Source organism: Artemia sp. Qi Xiang Cuo, chromosome 14 (assembly GCF_049724085.1).
Source record: "Artemia sp. Qi Xiang Cuo chromosome 14, ASM4972408v1, whole genome shotgun sequence".
NCBI classification, from domain to species: domain Eukaryota; kingdom Metazoa; phylum Arthropoda; class Branchiopoda; order Anostraca; family Artemiidae; genus Artemia; species Artemia sp. Qi Xiang Cuo.
Window position 1 is genome coordinate 24,289,941 of NC_142807.1, and position 23,564 is coordinate 24,313,504.

Consider the following 23,564-nt stretch of genomic DNA (forward strand, 5'->3'; position numbering starts at 1 on the left):
GTGCAAAACCCCTATGCCTTCCCTATGAACAAAATTTGCACTTTACTGAAAAAAATATTGATGTTTTTACTTTTATAACTTTAATAAATCAAATAATTTAAACATTTTGATTACTAAATATCAGTATATGTATATTAAACTGACAATGCACATTCATTTGTATTTTTTCAGTATAGTGCAAATTATGTTCTGGCCTTGGGAAGGCATAAGGGTTTTGCGCCCAACTTATGTTAATTTCTGCTCGTTTTGAGTTTGACTCGGTTATTTATTGTAATTTTTGTTCGTTTTGGGTTTCATTTATCTATCGATGCTGATTTGTGGGAGTTTCACGCTTGGTAGATTGTTTGATTTTATTTTTGCTCATTTTTTGTTTAATCGAGTTCTTTACTTTTCTTTGAAAAACTTATTTTGTAGAAAAAGTTTTTTAAATTAAAAAGTAGAAAAAAGGGAATCAAAAATGATCAGAAGTTGTCCTTTCCCCAGTTATTCTCAAATTTCCTGTATAAATAGATAAAACAACTTGGTTTAAGGTATGTTGCTCAACTTGAGCTTGGTCTTTGTGAGTCTTTGAGTCAACATCAAAAGGATGAAAGAGGGGCATATGGACGTGTCAGTGACGAACCTCACACAGTCAGGAGCTTCCCTGTTCCAAATCACTTATATGGGGAACTCGGAAAACATGGAGACGGTGTGGAGTATTTAAGAAAGTATGGACATCTTCGGAACTGCGTTGAGGTAATTAGAATTATAATGGATATTGTATCGTTTCATTTGTTTTACTAAATTCTGTGTTGTCATCGTAATGATTTCTAGTTTTTTTGGGATTAAGTTCGAATTGTTGATTTAAGCTCCGTGTAGTGATTTTCGTTAAGTGAGATTTTTTATGTTTGTCACCGTGATTAAGAATACAACAATTGTACATAATTTTAATGCTATATGTATAAAAGAAAAATTTCTCCTTGCTACAGAAGGGATTTTATGAACCTGCTATTTTGAATTTCGAGCCATTCCAAAGTCTTTCCCATGTTTATCTTCTTGTTAATTGTATTGTTTTTCATTTGGGTTCTGTATTTTGTTTTGTTTATACCACTTTTGTTGGGAGATAAATTATTGTTTTTTGTTTTTTTACAAATGCACTGAAAGGCAGAAGAAGTTATGTAGATTTCCTTTTTAAATGGGAGTACAATGGATAAGGAGATGGTTTCAGAACGGTCAACCTCTTATAAAATTTATTTTTATATCAAGAGACAATAATATGTCAAAGTATTGCTGGTCAGACGGTGCAACCGCTATTTTTCGATGGATGAATTATATTTTTTCTAAAAAGTAATTAAACATTGTATTCCAAAAAAAAATTTTCAAGCAAAACAGGAAGCTAATGGGGAGTTTTCTGAAAACAGTGTATAAAATACAATATACAATCTAAGCGGATGTTTCGTATAAACATCTACATAGCTGTCCTCAGTAAAACAAAAAAGGAGACTAAAGGTGAAATTCAACTTTAGATAAAAAACGAGAAAATTGAAACTAAAAACATATACAAAAACGGATGTCTAATCTTCGCCAATTATTTTAATTGTTTAAAGAAAAGTAAAGAGCAACATTAAAACCTAAGACGAGCAGAAATTAAGTCGTATAACTATTCAAACTTTAATTAAAGGGCAATTAGTATCAGTGAAGAAATGAAACCCAAAAGGAACAAAAATGAAAATAACAAGAAATTAAAGATACTAAAAGAAATAAGAAAAGAAAGAAAGACACGAAAAGGAAATTATATAATAGATACTGTTATACATGAATAGAAGAATATATCATAATTTGTGAAATTACTCTTTGTGAAATTTATTTGTTAAGTCAGTCTGTTTTGATTCGGAATAGTACTACTGCAATTTTTAAGGATGTCTGGTGTTTCGATATTGGCCTCAGATGCGTAACTACCAAGCTCAGATTTGTAATCAGCGAGTCGAAAGACGTACAATATGTCTATATGTATGAGGGTGGGGGTGTCGGAGGTATCATTGACCTAAGGACCCTCCAAGCATGCCAGTTTAAAATCCTTGCGTGACTGATTTCAATGATGTTTGAAAAGTCTACCATGTTTGAAAAATACACTTACCGTATATATCTAAATATCTATTTCAATAAAGTTAAAATTCTTGGAAGGAAAGGAAGAGGATTGTCATTATTTGACGCTTTATTTTCTGATTGGATGATTAAATTTGAAATAAATTAGGTTGTGAGCAAAGAAAAAAAAGTATTCTAGCCTTTGGACCCCAATGTACGGGGGGGGGGGCTCGAAAAATTAGTTAGAAAAAGCCATCCTGTGCTTTCTAAAACCCTTCCTGTTTACCTTCCCCGGATTCTCAAGGTACCCATTTTGAGCTGGGTCGACTCTGTCTAAGATTACAGCGACATCACTGACCCTCGTTCCAAACCAAATAATCGGCGTCACCTGGACTCAACCCCCCACCGATCCCGAAGAACATAGGCATATAATATTAATTCAATATTATTATAGTATGCAATATTGGTGACATGTATTATTTGAAGAGTCGCTCTCTTTTCCAAGGGTGCAAAAATTATTTATCCTTTACTTACTTAATCTTGTGTAAATTCTTGTCCTATGATTTATATAACAACTTTTTGGTTGCGTATAAAACCTTTCCAAATTTTAGAAATTAGATCAATAAGACTGCTGGGAGAATATTTTCATTGGTCATGTAATCGTCCATATGCCTCAGAAAAGAAATTGTCGTTTAATTTTTTTGAACCAATTAATCCTGGTCAGTGATCCAGGGACCGTTATCTTTCAAGGGGTGGCTCACATTCGCTGCAGTTGGTTTGAGGGTGGATTCTAGGGTAATCGGTGGCGCTGATAACGAATATCGGGGTGCACAAGTTCCCACGGGTGTAGAATATGGTCGTTTTAGCCTATAAAGTCAAATTTGGCCTTTAACAACGTCATACCGCTCTTGATTTTATTTACACGGTAAAATAAACTGAAAACTTTATAAACTTGAAATATTCTAAATCCTAAGAGCAAGTACTTTCACCTGGTATTTTTAGTTTTTACCCAAAACTTTATTTTTTTGTTTGCCCTTATTTAATTTTGAAAACAAGGTTTTTAAATATACTTTTTCTTAGTCTTTTCGATTTTTCTGAAATTTTTGCTTACATAAGTATATTTTTTTTATGTTTTATTTGAATTCTGCTCGTTATTACGAGTCAAAACATCTACCTCTTTTTTAAAAAACTCTTTAATTGTTGAGCAACTATTTATTTTTTCTAAATAATGTCATAGCTTTCAGAACTTAGCTTACAATGACCAAGTTTTTTTTTAAATTTTTTTAGCTGTTAAAAAAATAAAGAAAACGAATCAAACTGCACATCATTCGAACCATCAGAATGTCTTTTACACGTTGCTAATAAAAACAAAGTCGAGACTTGAATCTGCACGATTATATAAGCGTTTGAACGAGAGAATCCCCCCCCCCCTCCAAAAAAAGAAAATTTTCTGAATAGTGGTGTTTTACTCGAAATATTTTTAGGATAACCTATGATTTTATCTCACCAAACGAAAGATCGCTCTTTTTTGAATCAAATCATGTATTTACATTCTATACAACTAATGTTTTTAACCAGGAAAAAAAGACAGATGCCTAGGTCTGCGATCGCATCCGCGAATTTGGTATATTTTTTATGCTTTATTTGAATTCTGCTTTTCGTTACGAGTCAAACCATGTGCCTGTTTTCCAAAAAATATTAATTCTTGAGCAACTATTTATTTTTTCTAAAGTAGTAGATACAATCTGGCTTACGTAGGCTCATATATGAGCCTCAAGGTGGCGAAGCCGTGTGAACGTGTGGTGCAGAGGTGACTAAGGCTGCTTTAAGATACGTTAAGATACTATGATTCGATCGGTTAGAGTGGGTCAACGGCCACTGAAATAGTAGACGGTAAATGACATGATCAGCTGAAAGTAAGGTTTAGACGACTGCATTAGCAGTTTAATATCAAAACAAATAAAAAAATCAAATATTTAAAACTGAACATGAAACGGTGGCTAAATTCTCCTTTTCTTCTTTATCTTGGTCTTCGTCTTCGGACTCGTTATGATACAAATCGGAAAGTAAGCATTTTTTGGGGTCAGCTCCACACTTGCATGCGCTGTCACAGAAACCCATTTTGGAGAATTTGCAGCGCCAGCCGCACCTTGTGTTGTCACAGTTGCAAAAAGAAAGCGATGCTAGCCCATGCGGCATCGTAGAAACTAGGTCTGGCTTTAATTCGTGATCTTCAATTCTCCAGCCCATATCGGTAGCCTGAGGTAAATCAATACAGGGTTTGAGGCTTTGGATCCAAATCAGTGACTGGAAAATGCACCTTTCCAAATGAAGCAGAAACGAGATATCAGTTGGGGGTAAACGCCGCAAATCCTCCAATCTTGAGTACAAATATGCTCGAAGATCATTCAGATTATTGAAGTTAGTCGCACTTCTGTCATACACTGTAACCACAAGCTGCTTACAGACATTGACTAAACCATCACTTTGCACATCTCATCATTTTTTTCTTTTTTCCCATCATTTGTGATGGAGTCGTAAAGCCTGTAATAAAAAAAATCACTTTGCACAGATGATGGCTTCTCTGCAACGGCTCGAATTTCATCGCCTAAACACCCCAACTAAGTTTCTGAAGACTTCGCAGCTCGAAAAAAGTGACCTTTCCAATTCCATACAGAAAGCTTGTGATGTCACATCCACTCAAGCTGTGGACAAGCGGCAAGGCGTTGCAAAGTGTTGCTCCTAGTTTTTGTGCTGCCGGATGAATACGTATGCAGTAGCACAGAAACTTAACCCAGAGCTGCTTGAGGCCGAGACTAGCAAGATACTGGAAGTAATATGCAGCTAGTAAGACGATATCAGTATCATTGGCTTGTATTATCACAAGTGTGCTCTTTTGTCTTGTGGTGACTGCTGTGTGGTATAACACCCGAGTGTCTGCCTCATCATGGTAAGACGAGATATTGTCATCAACAGAGCCTCCATGGGGCGTAACGATAACACCTCTATGTCAACTCTTAAAGCCTTCAGTGAGATGAATCATCTGACAGTTAAAAATATTGTACTCCCAGACTTTGAATGGAGCGTTTATGAGTCGATCTTTGGCTGAGTGACAACGCAGAATCCCGTCTCAGAGTGTTAACGAAGTGAACTTGCTGGAAGTGAACGGGCTGGAAATATTTCCGCTAGGATCTCCTCTTCTTTCTCGACAGCCAGATGCTTCTTTCAGGTTGAACGAGTACTCATCACGGGTTCTGTCATCACTAAGACCGTCATACCTGTCACCAACCAAATGGATAGACTGTCAAGCTTCGGGTATGTCCCTAAAAATCACATCGTAAACTCTTATTCCAAAATATGCTAGCGTCTCATTTTGTTCTGGTTGATAACACCTTATGACACTCATGACATCAACTATATAGTCAAATCGTTAAGAGTCTTCAAAAAGTGAATTTGGAATCATTTTTGCCCATGACTGCAAGCCAGACTGTTGCAGAATGTAGTTCAAGGCTGTTGACTTTGTACCAGTACTTAACTGAGGCTCCCTACGACTTAATGATAATACTGCAAGTTAGGCCGGATATGGCTATAGCTCGTACTTCAGCACCTCACAGAGGGACGAAGTTTGCGTTGAATTTGCAAGACGCAGAGCTTGTTTAAGGAGCTCAGTTTCCCCAAAATATTTTTTGTGGCTCTTTCTTTTTTAGTTTTTTGGCAACAGAGGCGAAAGTTTGTACTATGCCAGCTTTTACTTTCGTGGATGTCCGGTCGAGATATGAGCTCATAGCTTCGAAGCCAATGTCTCGCAAGTTCAGCAGACTTTTTGCTACTGCTTCTGGAGCTCTATACCCTGTCATAAATTTGTGCACCTCTGTTCTCGTCGTCTTGAATGGGTTTCCGAGCAACTTTACCAAGTCGTTAACCCGATTTTTACCTTTTATTGTCAGATTCGTAAACGCAGTGGTATCTTCATGATGCTTCATTGCCTCGTCATCCATATTCAGGTTTACTTTCAGCGTTCTGGTGGCTGCTGTGAGAAAGGGGAGAGTAGCTAGATATCGATCCCTGGCATTTTCATTCGTTGTCGCACCAACGATACCAGAAAGTCTTCGATGACCATTGATGTCCAGATTCACGGTCGACTCTAAAGCCAGATCGCATGCAATACTGCAAAACGGCATGGGTGTTTCACTAACAACAAAATTGCCACTTACAAACTCTGTGAACTTCTGGCACTTTTTCAGGCAGGTGTAACATTTCTTCTAGGTAGTTAAGCGCAACTGCGGCGTATTTACGGTTTCCGGATGCGAAGAAAATAGAAATCTTCTCTTTTGCGGCGTTTAAGTGTGATCCCTAGTCCGCAGCTCTTTCAACATAAAGATAGTCGTTTCCGGTACGGATAAGATCTGAATAGTTGATCCAGAGGCTATGATTCCTTAGGGTAGATCTGGACTCGTTGTGCTTCGAGAAAACGGAGCAATGCTGTCCAATGCATCTCCTATCTGTTTACATGCTTCAGAACTAGTTGTACCAACATGGTGTGCCTCACGCAAGACCACTGACACCCCCTTAAAATCGTTGTCGCCGAATCCTTACCTTTAGCTAGATCAGATGAATATCCCAAATCATTTCCTTTTATGTCTTAGTTTTCAGTACTTTATGCAATAGTCAGTTATTTAAGGCTCACTATCGTTCAAAAAAAGAGAGGAGGTGGCTCACATCAGCCGCAGTTGGTTTGACTACGGGTGCCGGGGTAATCTAAGGTGCTTAAAACGAATATTGGGTGCCCATGCTAGCACTAATGTAAAACTTGATGATTTTAACATAGACAGGAGAAATACGCCTTGTACGGCTAAGTACTTTATTCAACTGAAACTCAATATGTAAGATGTTCGGCTTTTTTTTTATTGCTGTGGAAACCCAATTCGCGCGTGCGATCGCAGAACCAGGCATCTGTTGTTTTTTTTTTCCTGGTTAAAGATATTAGTTGTATAGAATGTAAATAAATTATTTGGTTCAGAAAGAGCTGTCTATCGTTTGGTGAAATAAAAATTATAGGTTGTGTTGAAAATAAAATTTTGGTTGAGTAAAATGCCACTATTCAGAAAATATTCTTTTTTTTTTGGGAAGGGGGGGGGGGGAATTCTCTTGTTCAAACAGTTATATATTCTTGCAGATTCAAGTCTCGACTTTGTTTTTATTAACAACATGTAAAGGACATTCGAGCGGTTCGAATGATGAGCAGTTTGATTCGTTTTCATTTTTTTAACAGCTAAAAAAAAGAAAAAAAAATGGTCATTGTATGCTAATTTCTGAAAGCTATGACTCTATTTAGAAAAAATAAATAGTTGCTCAAGAATTAATACTGTTTGGAAAAGAGGCACAAAGTTTGACTTGTAATGACGAGCAGAATTCAAATAAAGCATAAAAAAATATGCTTATGTCGGCAAACATTTCAGAAAAAATCAAAAAACTAAGAAAAAACCTTTGTTTTCAAAATTGAATACGGGTTAACTAAAGAAATAAAAGGAAAACTAAAGAGGTTAAAACTAAATAGGGGTTAACTAAAGAAATTTGTTTTACCATGTAAAAAAATCAAGAGCGGTATGACGTCGTTATAGGCCAAATTTGACTTTACAGGCTAAAATGACCATGTTCCACACGCGTGCGAACTTGCGCACCCTTGTATTCGTTTTAAGTGCCCCCGATTACCCTGGAATCCACCCTCAAACCAACTGCAGCTGATGTGAGCCACCCCTTCCCTTTTTTTGAATGATAGCGAGCTTTGGATCACTGACTATATGCTCGTATGCTGCAGATTGGCATTTCACTATACAGTAATGATACTATACAGTAATTATTTTTATGAAACATCATTATTGTTAATTCTGATTAGTATGCTTCTTAGTAGATTTACTTATTTCGGTCGTATCTTTCTGTTTTCTGTAATTTATTTAAGCAATGAACTATAAACAAGATTATTGTTTATGATTGAAGGAAAAACCTTGACAGGAACCGAAAAGTTTTTGATTTTTCGGTGTTTGTTTGGTTGTCTTGGAGTGGGATGTTTTCTCCTTCTTCTATTCCACATATCATTTTCTTTTCTTTTTTCGCTGTCGGTTGTTTTTGTAATGGATTTATATCAATTTGTATTTTGGAGAGGAAATCGATCAGGGGTTTTACCAGCCTTACTGGCTTTGCTGTCAGATGGGATAGTTTAAAGTTCTGTGTAGCATTATTATTTATAAAAAAAAATCTTTCATCCAACGTGTTTTGATCTTGGACGTGTGTTTTCTCCAAATAGGCCCAGATCTGTAACCAACAAACTCATCAGCCCTTCAATATTTTTTTTTTTTTTTTGGAAAATAACAAAGCAAATATTTTTCTTATCATGTGTTGGGGGTGGGGTGCTTCATTCTAAAGATTGATAATCTTCAGGTTTCTACCAATGGGACAGCCAAGTCTATGACCGATTTCAATTAGCTTCTTACCTTAAATGTATCTCTGACCTTTTGTCTTTTGTAGACTATTTTATAATTTGGGGTCGTAACCTTGGGGGCAGTGCGTAGGTAAATTATAGACCCTTTAGCTAAGTACTGACGGGAAGCAACCTTGCGACGTTGCTGCGTGAATTCAGTCTGATTAGTGTGATCGGAATTGAGAGGCAAAACTTTGAGTCTTTGTAGAAAAAGGAGAATACCAATAGAAGGGGAGGGGGAAGCTTTCAAGGTTCTAACTTTGGGCTGATCAATCATGCAGATTGAAAATTCTTGTATGACTCGGATTTTCATAAGATGTAGCAAACTATAAAAACAGTTCGTGGTAACGAACAGTAAGTAAGGAGCGACCCGGCTCAATGGTAACTCTAAAAAACGAAATTTTGATACCAATAGATACATCAAAAGAATCAGATTTTAATGCTGATTTCAAATATTTAAGTTTCATCAAGTTTAGCCTTACCCATCAAGTTACGAATCAAAGTTACGCGCCTGAGAAAATTTGGCTGATTTTACAAAAAGGGGGAAAGACCCCCTAAAAGTTATAGAACCTTAATGAAAATCACAATATCATATTCAGCGTATCAGAGAACCCACTGTAGAGGTTAGTAGTATCGATATACACAGTCCAGAACTTACATGGAAACGTACACCTGAGACAGTAATATGCAGTGTAATTTGATGTGTACATTGCAAAAAGCGACCAAACCTTTTATACTATAGGGCTATAAAATAATCAAACAGGTTTTGAAAGTATAATTGAGATTGTATGAGGCAACCTGACTGGTTTTTGAGGCAACATCCATTTTTAGGGTCAATCAGAGAGAGCTGAGGTTACTGTATATACGATAACTTGATTAGTAATTGGATTTGAATAAAATGACTTATTTTCGTTGTAGTTCATATTAGTAAGAGAATTGATTTCAAAGAGAATAGTTTATTTGAGAGGATATTAGTAATGAAAATGAGTGGAGCATTTAAACTATTGGAGATTGATGGTGGAGCCGGCAGCAGCAAAGATATACGAGTACTAAACGTGGCTGTGGAAATAACAGGAGGCTGTCGACTATGCCTTGAATGGGATGATATGTATGCTAGATATGTGATATCATTGAGCAAATTTAGAATGGAGGAGCAATTTTGTTTTGCTGCGAAACTGAATATTGTGCATATAAATAGACTTCAGGCAGCATTAGATGCACTAGTGAAATATATTGATGAAAACAAATTGAATCAGTGATTATTATTGTTGTAATTATGCTCAATAAAACTGTTTCTAAATCAATGATATTTTTCTTTCTATAGTAGGCTAGCGTATATTTTTAGAGTAGAAAAAAATTCTGGTTAGTCTTAAGTTGGTTGTGAGAGTGCTAGGACTCTAAAAAATGGATGGATTTGAGAAAGAGCGAATCATGGGGAATCTTGTGTTTATGGAAAAACGTTTGATTCTAGATGATGATTTTCTAGAGCTGTCTATTCAAAGGAAGATATTTTCTCAGGGAATGCTTGTCGATATAATGAAAACGGATTCTCCGTCATTAGACTATTGCATGAAGCTTTTACATTGTGGTCCAAATGCATTTACACAATTTATTGACATATTAATCACGACACTACAAAATGATATTGTGGATATGCTTTTAAACACTAGTTTAGAAATTTAGGACTTTTTTCATGAGAAAGATGGTGTTCAAGAATGATTTACTCCTCTCTCTCTATCCCACTCAATTTGTTGTTTTTGGTAGCTCAGTTTCATTGTGGCAGTGAGAGTGTCAACACATGAAAAAATGTTCCATATATGTCCACTATGCATGTACACACTGGGCAGCTGGTCATCATGTGAGAATTGTACAATGATTGATGAGTATGATGAAAAGTGCAGATTATGCAACCCTTGTAAATTGCATAGAGGATATGCTCTACAAATTAAGGGTTGTCATTCCTGTCTTGAAGAGGTGTGTGACTCATCCTAGAGGGCACCTATGCTCCAATTGCCACTATGATAAATGTAATCAGTGGGAGAATACATATCCTGGTATGATTGGAAAGAATCCTAAGCGTGATTTTAGTTTACTGCTACGAGATTAATATCGTCGTGGTTTTAGATTGTTCTGGCAGGAGGAGCCCGGTCAGCGATTCAACTATTGGAGCAACAAAAGAATTTGGTTTCTACGTCATCGTTGTAAAGACAATGGCTACTATGATTTTAAGCCCACTGATTTTTATTTGGCTGTGACGGAATGTCATTCGCCACTTAAGGGCACTATTTTTGACATTGCTTCAACTAAGCAAATTGAAGTAGGCGAATTCTACAGAATGATTGAGAGTAGTATTATTGCCTATAAAAAGATATTAGATAAGAGTCAGGGTAAGCTCTACTGTAGAAATACGACCCTTCAATTGTAATAAATCAGGATCAATATACCCTGAATTCGGATAATCTACCTACATTAGTTGTTATCGATAAATAACTATACTTAGTAGAAGATGAAATCTAAAGAGTAGAAAAGTCGTTTTTATCATGTACATACATTTTTCATTTATTAATAAAAAATTTCACGTATACTTTTAGAACATCTTATTCGTAGGGCACTTAAATCAACTATAAACACGCTTGTAAGTATATTTTCCTCTAGAAAGTCGTTCAATTGAGGAAAGTCAACGTAGATGTCAAGAAACTGCTTGTAGGAATAGCCACGACATCTGAACATGAAAAAGAGTAGAGCATGAAAGCCACATGTCTTAGTCGTTAAATCCTGTACTCTTGGTTGATTTTGAATAAAAGTTTCCCCACTGCTTTCAATAAAGTTGCTGATGTATTGAGTGTAGAATTTAAACGATAGGCCAAGAGGATAAAAAAATTCAATATTCTTCGCTGCTTGGAAGATGCATAGCCTATCTTCAAAGTCGATGGACTGCTATTAACAATGATTAGGGTATTGTTAACACTTGGAATTTTTTCAATGAAGTCCGATGGTATGCAATAGGACTTTTTTTTTAACATGATATATTTTTTTCAATTTTTTTTTTACATGTCTTCGAATGAGATGAAGCATACTTAAAACAAAAAAAAATCACATTTAATATTTTACAAACTCAAAATGAGAATGGTATAGACATGTTAGTCATGACCTTTACTATTAGAAAAATAATGTTTGTAGTAGCACTTTTTTTTATTGGACTAAAAATTTTTTTGGACTTCGAAATTATTCAACTTTTTTTTACGTATCTTAAAATGACATAAAATATGCTTACTGCTCTAACAATTGTACTCTATGCTTGCTCAGAGACACGATGCGGCTTTCCCACTGGTACTTTATGGCGGGTTATTGACAGTATCTAGTTTATTGCATGTATTAAATCATTATTTTTCTACGCGGTGGAACGATAAAAACATAAGTCATATCTTTGAAAAAAGTTAAGATGGAGCATTTTAATAAAGTGTGTTCACATGACAATGTTATTTTAGCATGGAATGCCGACAAGGAGAAGTTTTTAAACTATGAAAAAAGTACAAGTGGTAGCACTATTGGAAATGTAAGCATGCATTGTCTTGACAGTAAGGAATTAAATTTCTTTGGAGTACCAAAAAAATTCAACTTTTATGTTGGTCGATATGCAAGATTGAGATCTCCAGATATAATTTCACTCAAAGAGAATGCCAACATTGAAATAAACATTGAGGTTATATGACAACTCCTTGCTACTGTTGCAGGTAACACATTACCTGCTGATATATCCTATCATCAACTTTCGGGTATTAGCATTCAACGGAAGATCAAAAAAGAAAGGCCTACTCTTCTACTAATATCATAAACCATATCTTGTCTACGTGCCGAAACTGTTACATGTGTAAAAATAATGTGATAATAGACAGTGAAATTGCCAGAAAAATAAAAAGGGTTGGTAGAAAATATCACTATGGGATATAAAGATGAATTGAGTAAAAACAAAGTACCAGCAAACGTTACTGCCATTGATCAAACAGTCAATGAACCAAATACTACCAAAGACGAAAAGCATATTGAGTCTGTTGATGACACACCAGTAAAAATTGTGTGTGACACAAAATGGAATAATGACTATTCTACTGATTACGAACTAAGAGAAGACAATAACTACAATATCAAGAGAGAACATGGTAAACTATTTTATGGAACGGATTCAAAATGTGCATCCTTTGTCGGATATCCTGGATAAAATTGAGAAAATCTAAGTATCAGATTGAATAAATGCTTTATCAACATCATTTGTCGGATATGATGGATAAAATTGCCAAAATCTAAGTATCAGAGTTATTAAATGTTTTATCAGCATCCTTTGTCGGATATCTCGGATAAAATCTAAGTATCAGGGTGATTAAATTCTATATCAACATCCCTTTCTCGGATACATGGGATAAAATTGATAAAATCTAAGTATCAGAGTGAATAAATGCTTTATCAACATCCTCTAAATGCATTATCAACATCATTTGTCGGATATGTCGGACAAAATTTTTTTATCAAGGAAATATCTGAATGCGTTTAAGGTATAGTACGAATGGCTTGCAAAAAACACGAAAATACTATCAGAATGAATAAATTCTTTATCAACATCCGTTGTTGGATGTCATTATGAAAAAATTACAAGTAAGTAAGTAACAAACTCTTTCTTGAATTCACCTCTTGGATACACATTACAGAAATTTAATTCAGGAAATTAAAAAAAAAATTGAACAAATTCTTTATTAACATCATTATCGATTGAAGTCGCTTCCTAGACAGACAATACAGCAATTTCACAAAATCTAAGTATAAGAGTGATTAAATTCTATATCAAAATCCATTTCTCGGATGAATAGGAAAAATTTGACAAAATCTAAGTTATGGAGTGAATAAATTTTTTTTATCAACATCTTTTGTCAGATACATCGGATAAAATTTACAAAATCTAAGTGTCAGATTGAATAAATTGTTTTAATCAAAATTCTTTGTCAGGTACATCAAGTAAAATTGACAAAATCTAAATTTCAGAATGAATAAATGCTTTAACAACATCCTTTATCGGATATATCGGATAAAACTGACAAAATCTAAGTATCAGAGTGACTAAATTCTATATCAACATCCTTTTTTCGGATACATAGGATAAAATTGACGAATTCTAAGTTTTAGAGTGAATAAATTTTTTTAATCAACATCCTTTGCCAGATACATCGGATAAAATTGAAAAAATCTAAGTATCAGAGTGAATAAATTCATTATCAACATCCTTTGTCCGATATGTCGGATAAAATTGACAAAATTTAAGTATCAGAGTGAATAATTTTTTTAACAACATCCTTTGCCAGATACATCGAATAAAATTGATAAAATATTGTCAGATACATCAAGTAAAATTGACAAAATCTAAATTTCAGAATGAGTAAATGCTTTAACAACATCCTTTGTCGGATATGTCGGATAAAATTGACAAAATCTAAGTATCAGAGTGACTAAATTCTATATCAACATCCTTTTCTCAGATACATAGGATAAAATTGACGGAATCTAAGTGTCAGAGTGAATAAATTTTTTTTTATCAACATCCCTTGTCAGATACATCAAATAAAATTGACAAAATCTAAATTTCAGAATGAATAAATGCTTTAACAACATCCTTTATCGGATATGTCGGATTAAATTGACAAAATCTAAGTATCAGAGTGACTCAATTCTATATCAACATCCTTTTCTCGGATACATAGGATAAAATTGACAGATTCTAAGTGTTAGAGTGAATAAATTTTTCTTATCAACATCCTTTGCCAGATACATTGGATAAAATTGACAAAATCTAAATTTTAGAATGAATAAATTCATTATCAACATCTTTTGTCGGATATGTCGGATAAAATTAACAAAATCTAAGTATCAGAGCGAATATTTTTTTTTATCAACATCCTTTGCCAGATACATATCAGAATGAATAAATTCATTATCAACATCCTTTTCTCGGATATGTCGGATAAAATTGACAAAATCTAAGTATCAGAGTGAATAATTTTTTTTTTCAACATCCTTTGTCAGATACATCGAATAAAAATTGACAAAATCAAAATATCAGAATGAATAAATGCTTTAACAACATCCTTTATCGGATATGTCGGATAAAATTGACAAAATCTAAGTATCAGAGTGATTAAATTCTACATCAACATCCTTTTCTTGGATACATAGATTAAAATTGACAAAATCTAAGTGTTAGAGTGAAAATTTTTTTTATCAACATCCTGTGCCAGTTACATCGGATAAAATTGACAAAATCTAAGTGTCAGAGTGAATAAATTCATTATCAACATCCGTTGTCGGATATGTCGGATACAATTGATAAAATCTAAGTATCAGAATTATTAAATTCCATATCAACATCATTTTCTTGGATACATGGGTTAAAATTGACAAAATCTAAGTATCAGAGTGAATAAATGCTTTACTAACATCCTTTAAATACATTATCCACATCATTTGTCAGCTATATCAGATACAATTGACAGAATATATGTATCAAATTGATTAAATTCGATATCAACATCCCTCTCTTGGGTAAATGGAATAGAATTGAGAAAATATATGTATCAGGTTGATTATATCCGATATCAACATTCCTTTGTCGGGTACATGGGATAAAATTGACAAAATCTAAGTATCAGATTGATTAAATTATATATCAACATCCCTTTATCGAATATATGGGATAAAATTGACAAAATCTAAGTATCAGAGTGAATAATTTATTTTTTATCAATATCATATATCAGCTACAACTATTATAATTAACAAAATATAAATCTAATAGTGAATAAATTCTTTTTCAACATCCTTTGTCGGTTATGTTGATTCAAATTGACAACTTCTGAATATCGAAATGAATAAATGTTTTAACAACATCTTTTGTTAAATTTGCTGGATAAGATTGACAAAATTTCTGCATCATAACTATTAAATTCTATATTAGTATCCCTTACTTGAATACATGGGGCAAACTTGACAAAATTTAAGTATCAGAGTGAATAAATTCATTATCAATATCCTTTGTCGGATATCTCGGTTAAAACTGACAGAATCTAAGTATAAGAGTGATTAAATTCCATATCAACATCCCTTTCTCGGATACATGGGATAAAATTGACAAAATCTAAGTATCAGAGGGAATAAATTATCTATCAACATCCTTGAAAATGCATTATCAACATCATTTGTCGGATATATCGGATAAAATTGACAGAATATAACTATAATATTGTTAAAATTTTATATCAACATCCCTCTCTCGAATACTTGCAACAAACTTGACAAAATATAAGCTTCAGAGTTATTAAATTCTATATGAACATCCCTTTCTCAGATACATGGGATAAACTCGACAAAATCTAAGTGTCAGAGTGAATTAATGCTTTATCAATATCCCTTAGATGCATTATCAACATCACATGTCATATACATCGGATAAAATTGACAAAATCTAAGTACCAGAAAGGATAAATTTGTTTTCAAAGTTTTTATCGGATACATAAGATAACAGTCATAAAATCCAAGTTCTATTCATTTTGACTAAATGCGTCGTTACGTTGAATATAGGTTAGACCGGTTATAGATGTCAGCACACCCGCTCAGACACACAGTCATAGTGAGAGAGATATTCAAAAAGTTGAGTTAATTTAGTTTCACTTAGAGTGGCCAGATATGCATTGGAATAAGCAAACACCCGCCAAGACACACAGGCAAAAAGAGTGAGAGAGATAAAAACACATATAAATACGTAGTTTTAGACGCAAAAACCGAGAAAGACATGGAGTGTACCCCGCGACGGCGCATACATAGTGAGAGAGACATGCTAAGTCGACATAGCTTTTTTTCATTTTTTAAGGTTAATTTAGACTAGGTTACGTGCGCGCACGTAATAGAACTTGGATGAATAGAACTTGGAGTTTATGACTGTTATCTGATGTATCCGATAAAAACTATGAAAACGAATTTATTCTTTCTGGTACTTAGATTTTGTTAATTTTATCCGATGTATCTGACATGTGGTGTTGATAATGCATTTAAGGATATTGATAAAGCATTTATTCACTCTGATACTTAGATTTTCTCAATTTTATTCCATATATATGAGAAAGGGATGTTGATATAGAATTTATTAACTCTCATACTTAGATTTTGTCAAGTTTGTCCCAATTATTCGAGAAAAGGACGTTGATGTAGAATTTAATCAATCTGAGACTTAGATTTTGTCAATTTTATCCGATATTGCCAACAAATAATGTTGATAATGCATTTCAAGGATGTTGATAAAGCATTTATTCACTCTGATACTTAGATTTTGTCAATTTTATCCCATGTATCTGAGAAAGGGATGTTGATATGGAATTTAATCACTCTGATACTTAGATTCTGTCAGTTTTATCCGAGATATCTGACAAAGGATGTTGATAATGTATTTATTCACTCTGATACTTAGATTTTGTCAATTTTATCCCATGTATCCGAGAAAGGGATGTTGATATATAATTTAATAACTCTTATACTTAGATTCTGTCAATTTTATCCAACATATCTGACAAAGGATGTTGTTAAAGCATTTACTCATTCTGATATTTAAATTTTGTCAATTTTATTCATCATATCCGACAAAGGATGCTGAAAAAGCATTTATTCACTCTGATATTTAGATTTTGTTAATTATAATTGTTGTAACTGATAAAAGATGTTGATAAAAAATAAATTATTCACTCTGATGCTTAGATTTTGTCAATTTTATCCCATGTACCCGAGAAAGGGATGTTGATATAGAATTCAATCAATCTGATACTTAGATTTGTCAATTTTATCCCATGTACCCGAGAAAGGGATGTTGATATAGAATTTAATCAATCTGATACTTAGATTTTGTCAATTTTATCCCATGTATCCGAGAAAATGATGTTGATATGGAATTTAATCACTCTGATACTTAGATTTTATCAATTTTATCAGACACATCCGACAAAGGATGTTGATAATGAATTTATTTACTCTGCCACTTAGATTTTGTCAATTTTATCCAATGTAACTGGCAAAGAATGCTGCTAAAAAAATATTCACTGTATCACTTAGATTTTGTCAATTTTAATCTATGTATCCGAGAAAAGGATGTTGATGTAGAATTTAATCACTCTGATACTCAGATTTTGTAAATTTTATCCGACATATCCGATAAAGAATGTTGTTAAAGCATTTATTCATTCTGATATTTAGATTTTGTCAATTTTTATCCGATTTATCTGACAAAGGATGTTGATAAAAAATATCAATTTTATCCGATTTAAATGGCAAAGGATGTTGATAAAAATAATACTCGCTCTGATGCTTAGTTTTTGTCAATTTTATCCGACGTATCCGGCAAAGAATGTTGATAATGAATTTATTCATTCTTATAATAATATTTTGTCGATTTTATTCCATGTATCTGACGAAGGATGCTGATAAAAAAATTTATTCACTCTAACACTTAGAATTTTTCAATTTTATCCGATGTATCCGAGAAAAGGATGTTGATATAGAATTTAGTAACTCTGATACTTAGATTTTGTCAATTTTATTTGATATATCTGACAAAGGATGTTGATAAAAAAAAATTCACTCTGACACTTATATTTTATCAATTTTATTCGATATATCTGGCAAAGGATGTTGATAAAAAAAATATTCTCTCAGATACTTAGATTTCGTCAATTTTATCCGACATATCCGACAAAGGATGTTGATAAAGCATTTATTCAGTCTGATACTATTTTCGTGTTTTTTGCAAGCCATTCGTACTATACCTTAAAAGCATTCAGATATTTCCTTGATAAAAAAATTTTGTCCGACATATCCGACAAATGATGTTGATAATGCATTTAGAGGATGTTGATAAAGCATTTATTCCCTCTGATACTTAGATTTTATCAATTTTATCCCATGTATCCGAGAAAGGGATGTTGATATAAAATTTAATCACTCTGATACTTAGATTTTATCTGAGATATCCGACAAAGGATGCTGATAAAGCATTTAATCACTCTGACACATAGATTTAGTCAGTTTTATCCGTCATATCCGACAAAGGATGCTGATATAGAATTTAATCAATCTGATACTTAGATTTTGTCAATTTTATCCAGCATATCTGACAAAGGATGCACATTTTGAATCCGTTCCATAAAATAGTTTACCATGTTCTCTCTTGATATTGTAGTTATTTTCTTCCCTTAGTCCGTAATCAGTAGAATAATCATTATTCCATTTTGAGTCATACACAATTTTTACTGCTGTGTCATCGACAGGCTCAATATGCTTTTCGTCTTTGGTATTATTTGGTTCATTGACTGTTTGATCAATGGCAGTATCGTTTGCTGGTACTTTGTTTTTCATCGATTCATCTTTATATCCCATAGTGATATTTTCTACCAATGCCCTTTTTATTTTTCTGGCAATTTCACTGTCTATTATCACATTATTTTTACACATGTAAAAGTTTCGGCACGTAGACAAGATATGGTTTATGATATTAGTTGAAGAGTAGGCCTTTTTTTTTTGATCTTCCGTTGAATGCTAATACCCGAAAGTTGATGATAGGATATATCAGCAGGTAATGTGTTACCTTCAACAGTAGCAAGGAGTTGTCCTATAACCTCAACAATTATTTTAATGTTGGCATTCTCTTTGAGTGCAATCATCTCTGGAGATCTCAATCTCGCATAACCAACAATAAAAAAGTTGAATTGTTTCTGTATTTCAAAGAAATTTAGTTCCTTACTGTCATGACAATGCATGCATGCATTTCCAATATTGCTACCACTTATACTTGTTTCATAGTTTAAATACTTCTCCTTGTCGGCATTCAATGCTACAGTAACATTGTCATGTGAACACACTTTATTAAAATGCTCCATCTTCCCTTTTTTTCAAAGATATGACTTATGTGTTTATCGTTCCACCGCGTAGAAAAATAATGATTTAATACATGCAATAAACTAGATAGTGTCGATAACCCGCCATAAAGTATCAGTGAGAAAGCCGCATCGTGTCCCTGAGCAATCATAGAGTAAAATTATTAGAGCCGTAAGCATATTTTATGTCATTCTAGTATACGTAAAAAAAAGGTGATTAAGTCCAAAAAAAATTTTTAGTCCAATAAAAAAAAGTGCTACTACAAACATTATTTTTCTAATAGTAAAGGTCATGACTGTCATGTCTATACCATTCTCATTTTGAGTTGGAAAATATTTAATGTGATTTTTTTTTTTAAGTATGTTTCATCTCATTCGAAGACATGTAAAAAAAAAGTTGAAAAAAATATATCATGTTAAAAAAAATGTCCTATTGCATACCATCGGACTTCATTGAAAACATTCTAAATGTTAACAACACCTTAATTAGTGTTAATATCAGTCCATCGGCTTTAAAGACCGACTTTTGTCTTTACATCCTTCAAACAGCGAAGAGTGTCGAATTTTTTAATTCTCTTTTTCTAACATGTAAATTCTACGCTCCAAACATCAACAACTGTGTTGAAAGCAGTGGAAAAGATATTATTCAAAATCAACAAAGAGTACAGGATTTAACGACTAAGACATTTGGCGGTCATGCTCTACTCTTTTTCATGTTCAGATGCCGTGGCTATACCTACAAGCAGTTTCTTGACATCTACGTTGACTTACCTCGATTGAACGACTTTCTTGTGGAAAAATACTTACAAGCGTGTTTAATATTGATTTTAGTACCATACGAATAAAATATTCTAAAACTTTATTTTAAATTTTTTATTAATAAATGAAAAATTTATATACTTTATAAAAACGACTTTTTCTACTCTTTAGATTCCATCTTCTACTTGGTATAGGTATTTGTCGAGAACAACTAATGCGAGTAGATTATCTGAATTCACAGAATACTGATCCTGATGTGCTGCAATGTCAGGGTCGCATTTTCTACAATATAGTGTAACTTCACTCTTGTCATATCTCTTTGTATAGTCAATGATACTATTCTCATTCATTCTATAGAATTCACATGTTTCAATTTGCTTATTTGAAGCAATGTCACAAACAGTGTCGAATCACATTCCGTCACAGCCAAATAAAAATCAGTGGGCTTATAATCATAGTAGCCATTTTCTTCACAACGATGACGTAGAAACCAAATTCTTTTGTTGTTCCTACAGGAATTACAACCTTTAATTTGTACAGCATATCCTCTATGCAATTTACACGGGTTGCATAATCTGCACTTTTCATCATACTCATCAATCATTGTACAATTCTCACATGATGACCAGCTGCCCAGTGTGTACATGCATAGCGGACATGTATGGAATATTTTTTCATGTGTTGACACACTCACTGCAACAATGAAACTGAGCTACCAACAACAACAAATTGAGTGGGATAGAGAGAGAGGAGTAAATCATCCTTGAACACCATCTTTCTCATGAAAAAAAGTCTTAAATTTCTAAACTAGTGTTTAAAAGAATATCCACAATATCATTTTGTAGTGTCGTGATTAATATGTCAATAAATTGTGTAAATACATTTGGACCACAATGTAAAAGCTTCATGCAATAGTCTAATGACGGAGAATCAGTTTTCATTATATTGACATGCATTCCCTGAGAAAATATCTTCCTTTGAATAGACAGCTCTAGAAAATCATCATCTAGAATCAAACGTTTTTGCATAAACACAATATTCTCAAATCTATCCATTTTTTTAGAGTCCTAACACTCTCACAACCAACTTCAGACTAACCAGAATTTTTTTCTACTCTAAAAAAATATACGCTAGCCTACTATAGAAAGAAAAATATCTTTGATTTAGAAACAATTTTATTGAGCATAATTACAATAAAGATAATAACTGATTCAATTTGTTTTTATCAATGTATATCGATAGTGCATATATTGCCGCCTGAAATCAATTTATATGCACAATGTTCAGTCTCTCAGCACAATATTATTGCTCTTCCAATATAAATTTGCTCAATGATATCACATATCTAGCATACATATCATCCCATTCAAGGCATAGTCTATAGCCTCCTGTTATTTCCACAGCCACGTTTGGTAGTCGTATATCTTTGCTGCTGCCGGCTCCCCCATCAACCTCCAATAGTTTAAATGCTCCACTCATTTTCTCTACTAATATCCTCTCAAATAAACTATTCTCCTTGAATTCAATTCTCTTACTAATATGAAGTGCAATGAAAATCAGTCATTTTATTTGAATCAAACTACTAATCAAGTTATCGTATATGGAGTAACCTCCGCTCTCTCCGATTGGCTCTGAAAAATGGATGTTGCCTCAAAAACCAGTTTGATTGCATTATACAATCTCAATTATGCTCTCAAAACGGGTTTGATCACTTTATAGCCCTATAGTATAAAAGGTTTGATCGCTTTTTGCAATATACACGTCAAACTACACTGTATATTCTTGTCTCAGGTGTAAGTTTCCATGTAAGTTCTGGACTGTGTATATCGATACTACTGAGGTTTCAAGCACCTATCTACAAAAATGCGGAATTTTGCATTTTTTGCCAGAAGAAAGATCGCCTCGCTCAAACGCCTCGCTCAAGATCGCCTCAACGCCTCGCTCTTTACGCTAAAGTTTTACTCTGTCTCATAACTTTATTTTTTAAAACAATAAAAAACTTTAGCGTAAAGAGCGAAGCGTTGAGGAGGGGACAGCCCTCTTCATAAACGGAATAATTTCTGTTCGTTTTAAGTTTTAACGGACTTCCTTACTTTCAGTTAAAAAAAAATTTCTTTTTTTTTTAATCCTGTTAAAATGTATTTATGAAGCCTCTGTTTTATACTGGTATCTGCATAGTTTCAGGCTATTTTCCTCCTGGCTGCACTTACCATTTCACCTCCAGAGGCACGTTCTATATGAGGAAGGGGGGGGGGGTGAATGGAAGAAAAATAGCTCTACTAAATCAGTTTCCGAATTGAATGTCCTTATGTTTCATTGCTTTTAATTATATGTTCATTATATGAAATCGCCTTTCCTAAGTTGGTTGCACTTCCATTGGTAATATGAGGGTTTTTGTCAGTATCTTTTACATCGTTTTTCTTATGTCTCTCTTGCTCGAGAAATTTCGAAAGACTGTTTATCTTTCAATAAATTCTACATTCATTCCCCAAACTTAAAAAGTTTCCTTTTGAAAGTTTTCCCGATGTAAAGGATTCTTGATAGTTACATGACCTTTACAACGAATGATTATTCGATGAATATTAAATTAGTGCTATCTTTCATTAATTTCCTCCTTGATTTAGGCAGCAAAGTAGAAACGACAATTGTCGGAAAAAGTAATTTTTGATAATAAACGGTTGAACAGGCTTAGGTGCGGTCGGTGGCGGCCTTTAAGCCTCTGCCCCTCTCCGTCTTTAAGATTGACATTCTTCATGCTATATTTTAAATTTGCTATAATACTATTTGTTCCTTTTTTTGTGATTTGTAACACCCCTCCCCCCCCCCCCAAAAAAAAATTGATGAATTAGATTACGAACTACTTTCGTTCCCATCGTATTCCGCAGATTTATTCCGCTTGGTTTTCTCTTAATTCTGAACTTGAAAAACATAATTTCGGTGGATAAGGATTTTAGAAAAGAATCCAAAAAATAAAGAAGAAACTTTGGACAAACATAGTGAGCTAAAAAGAGAACGCGTTGAAAGACAAGTTGAGTTTTGTCCTAACTTGTTTTATTCTGCTCAAGGCTATTCATTTACTGTATATTTATAGTTGCGCGGATCGATGAATAATTAAAGAACGTCTGAGAGAAATAATCAGTTTCATTGCTCTTAAAAAACACCGTATGTCAAAATGAAGTTTCAGACAATGACATGCCAGGTGCAAACTATGCATTGTATGACTAAAAATTGCTGACAAATGGAGTGGTTGGGCCATAACAGAAATTTAAAGAATTTATATGAGTTCGTCCCTCAGCGAAAAAGTATTG

General features: G+C 33.6%; 1 protein-coding gene across 2 annotated transcripts in view; it reads left to right on the forward strand.

The window, feature by feature from the left end:
• Positions 1–23,564, forward strand: part of rictor (rapamycin-insensitive companion of Tor) — a 211,888-nt gene that overhangs the window by 117,226 nt on the left and 71,098 nt on the right. For both annotated transcript variants that reach the window (XM_089100085.1, XM_089100086.1), the window contains exon 15: positions 531–735. In XM_089100085.1, the coding sequence (XP_088956211.1) occupies positions 531–735 (205 nt within the window). The remainder of the gene's footprint in view (positions 1–530; positions 736–23,564) is intronic.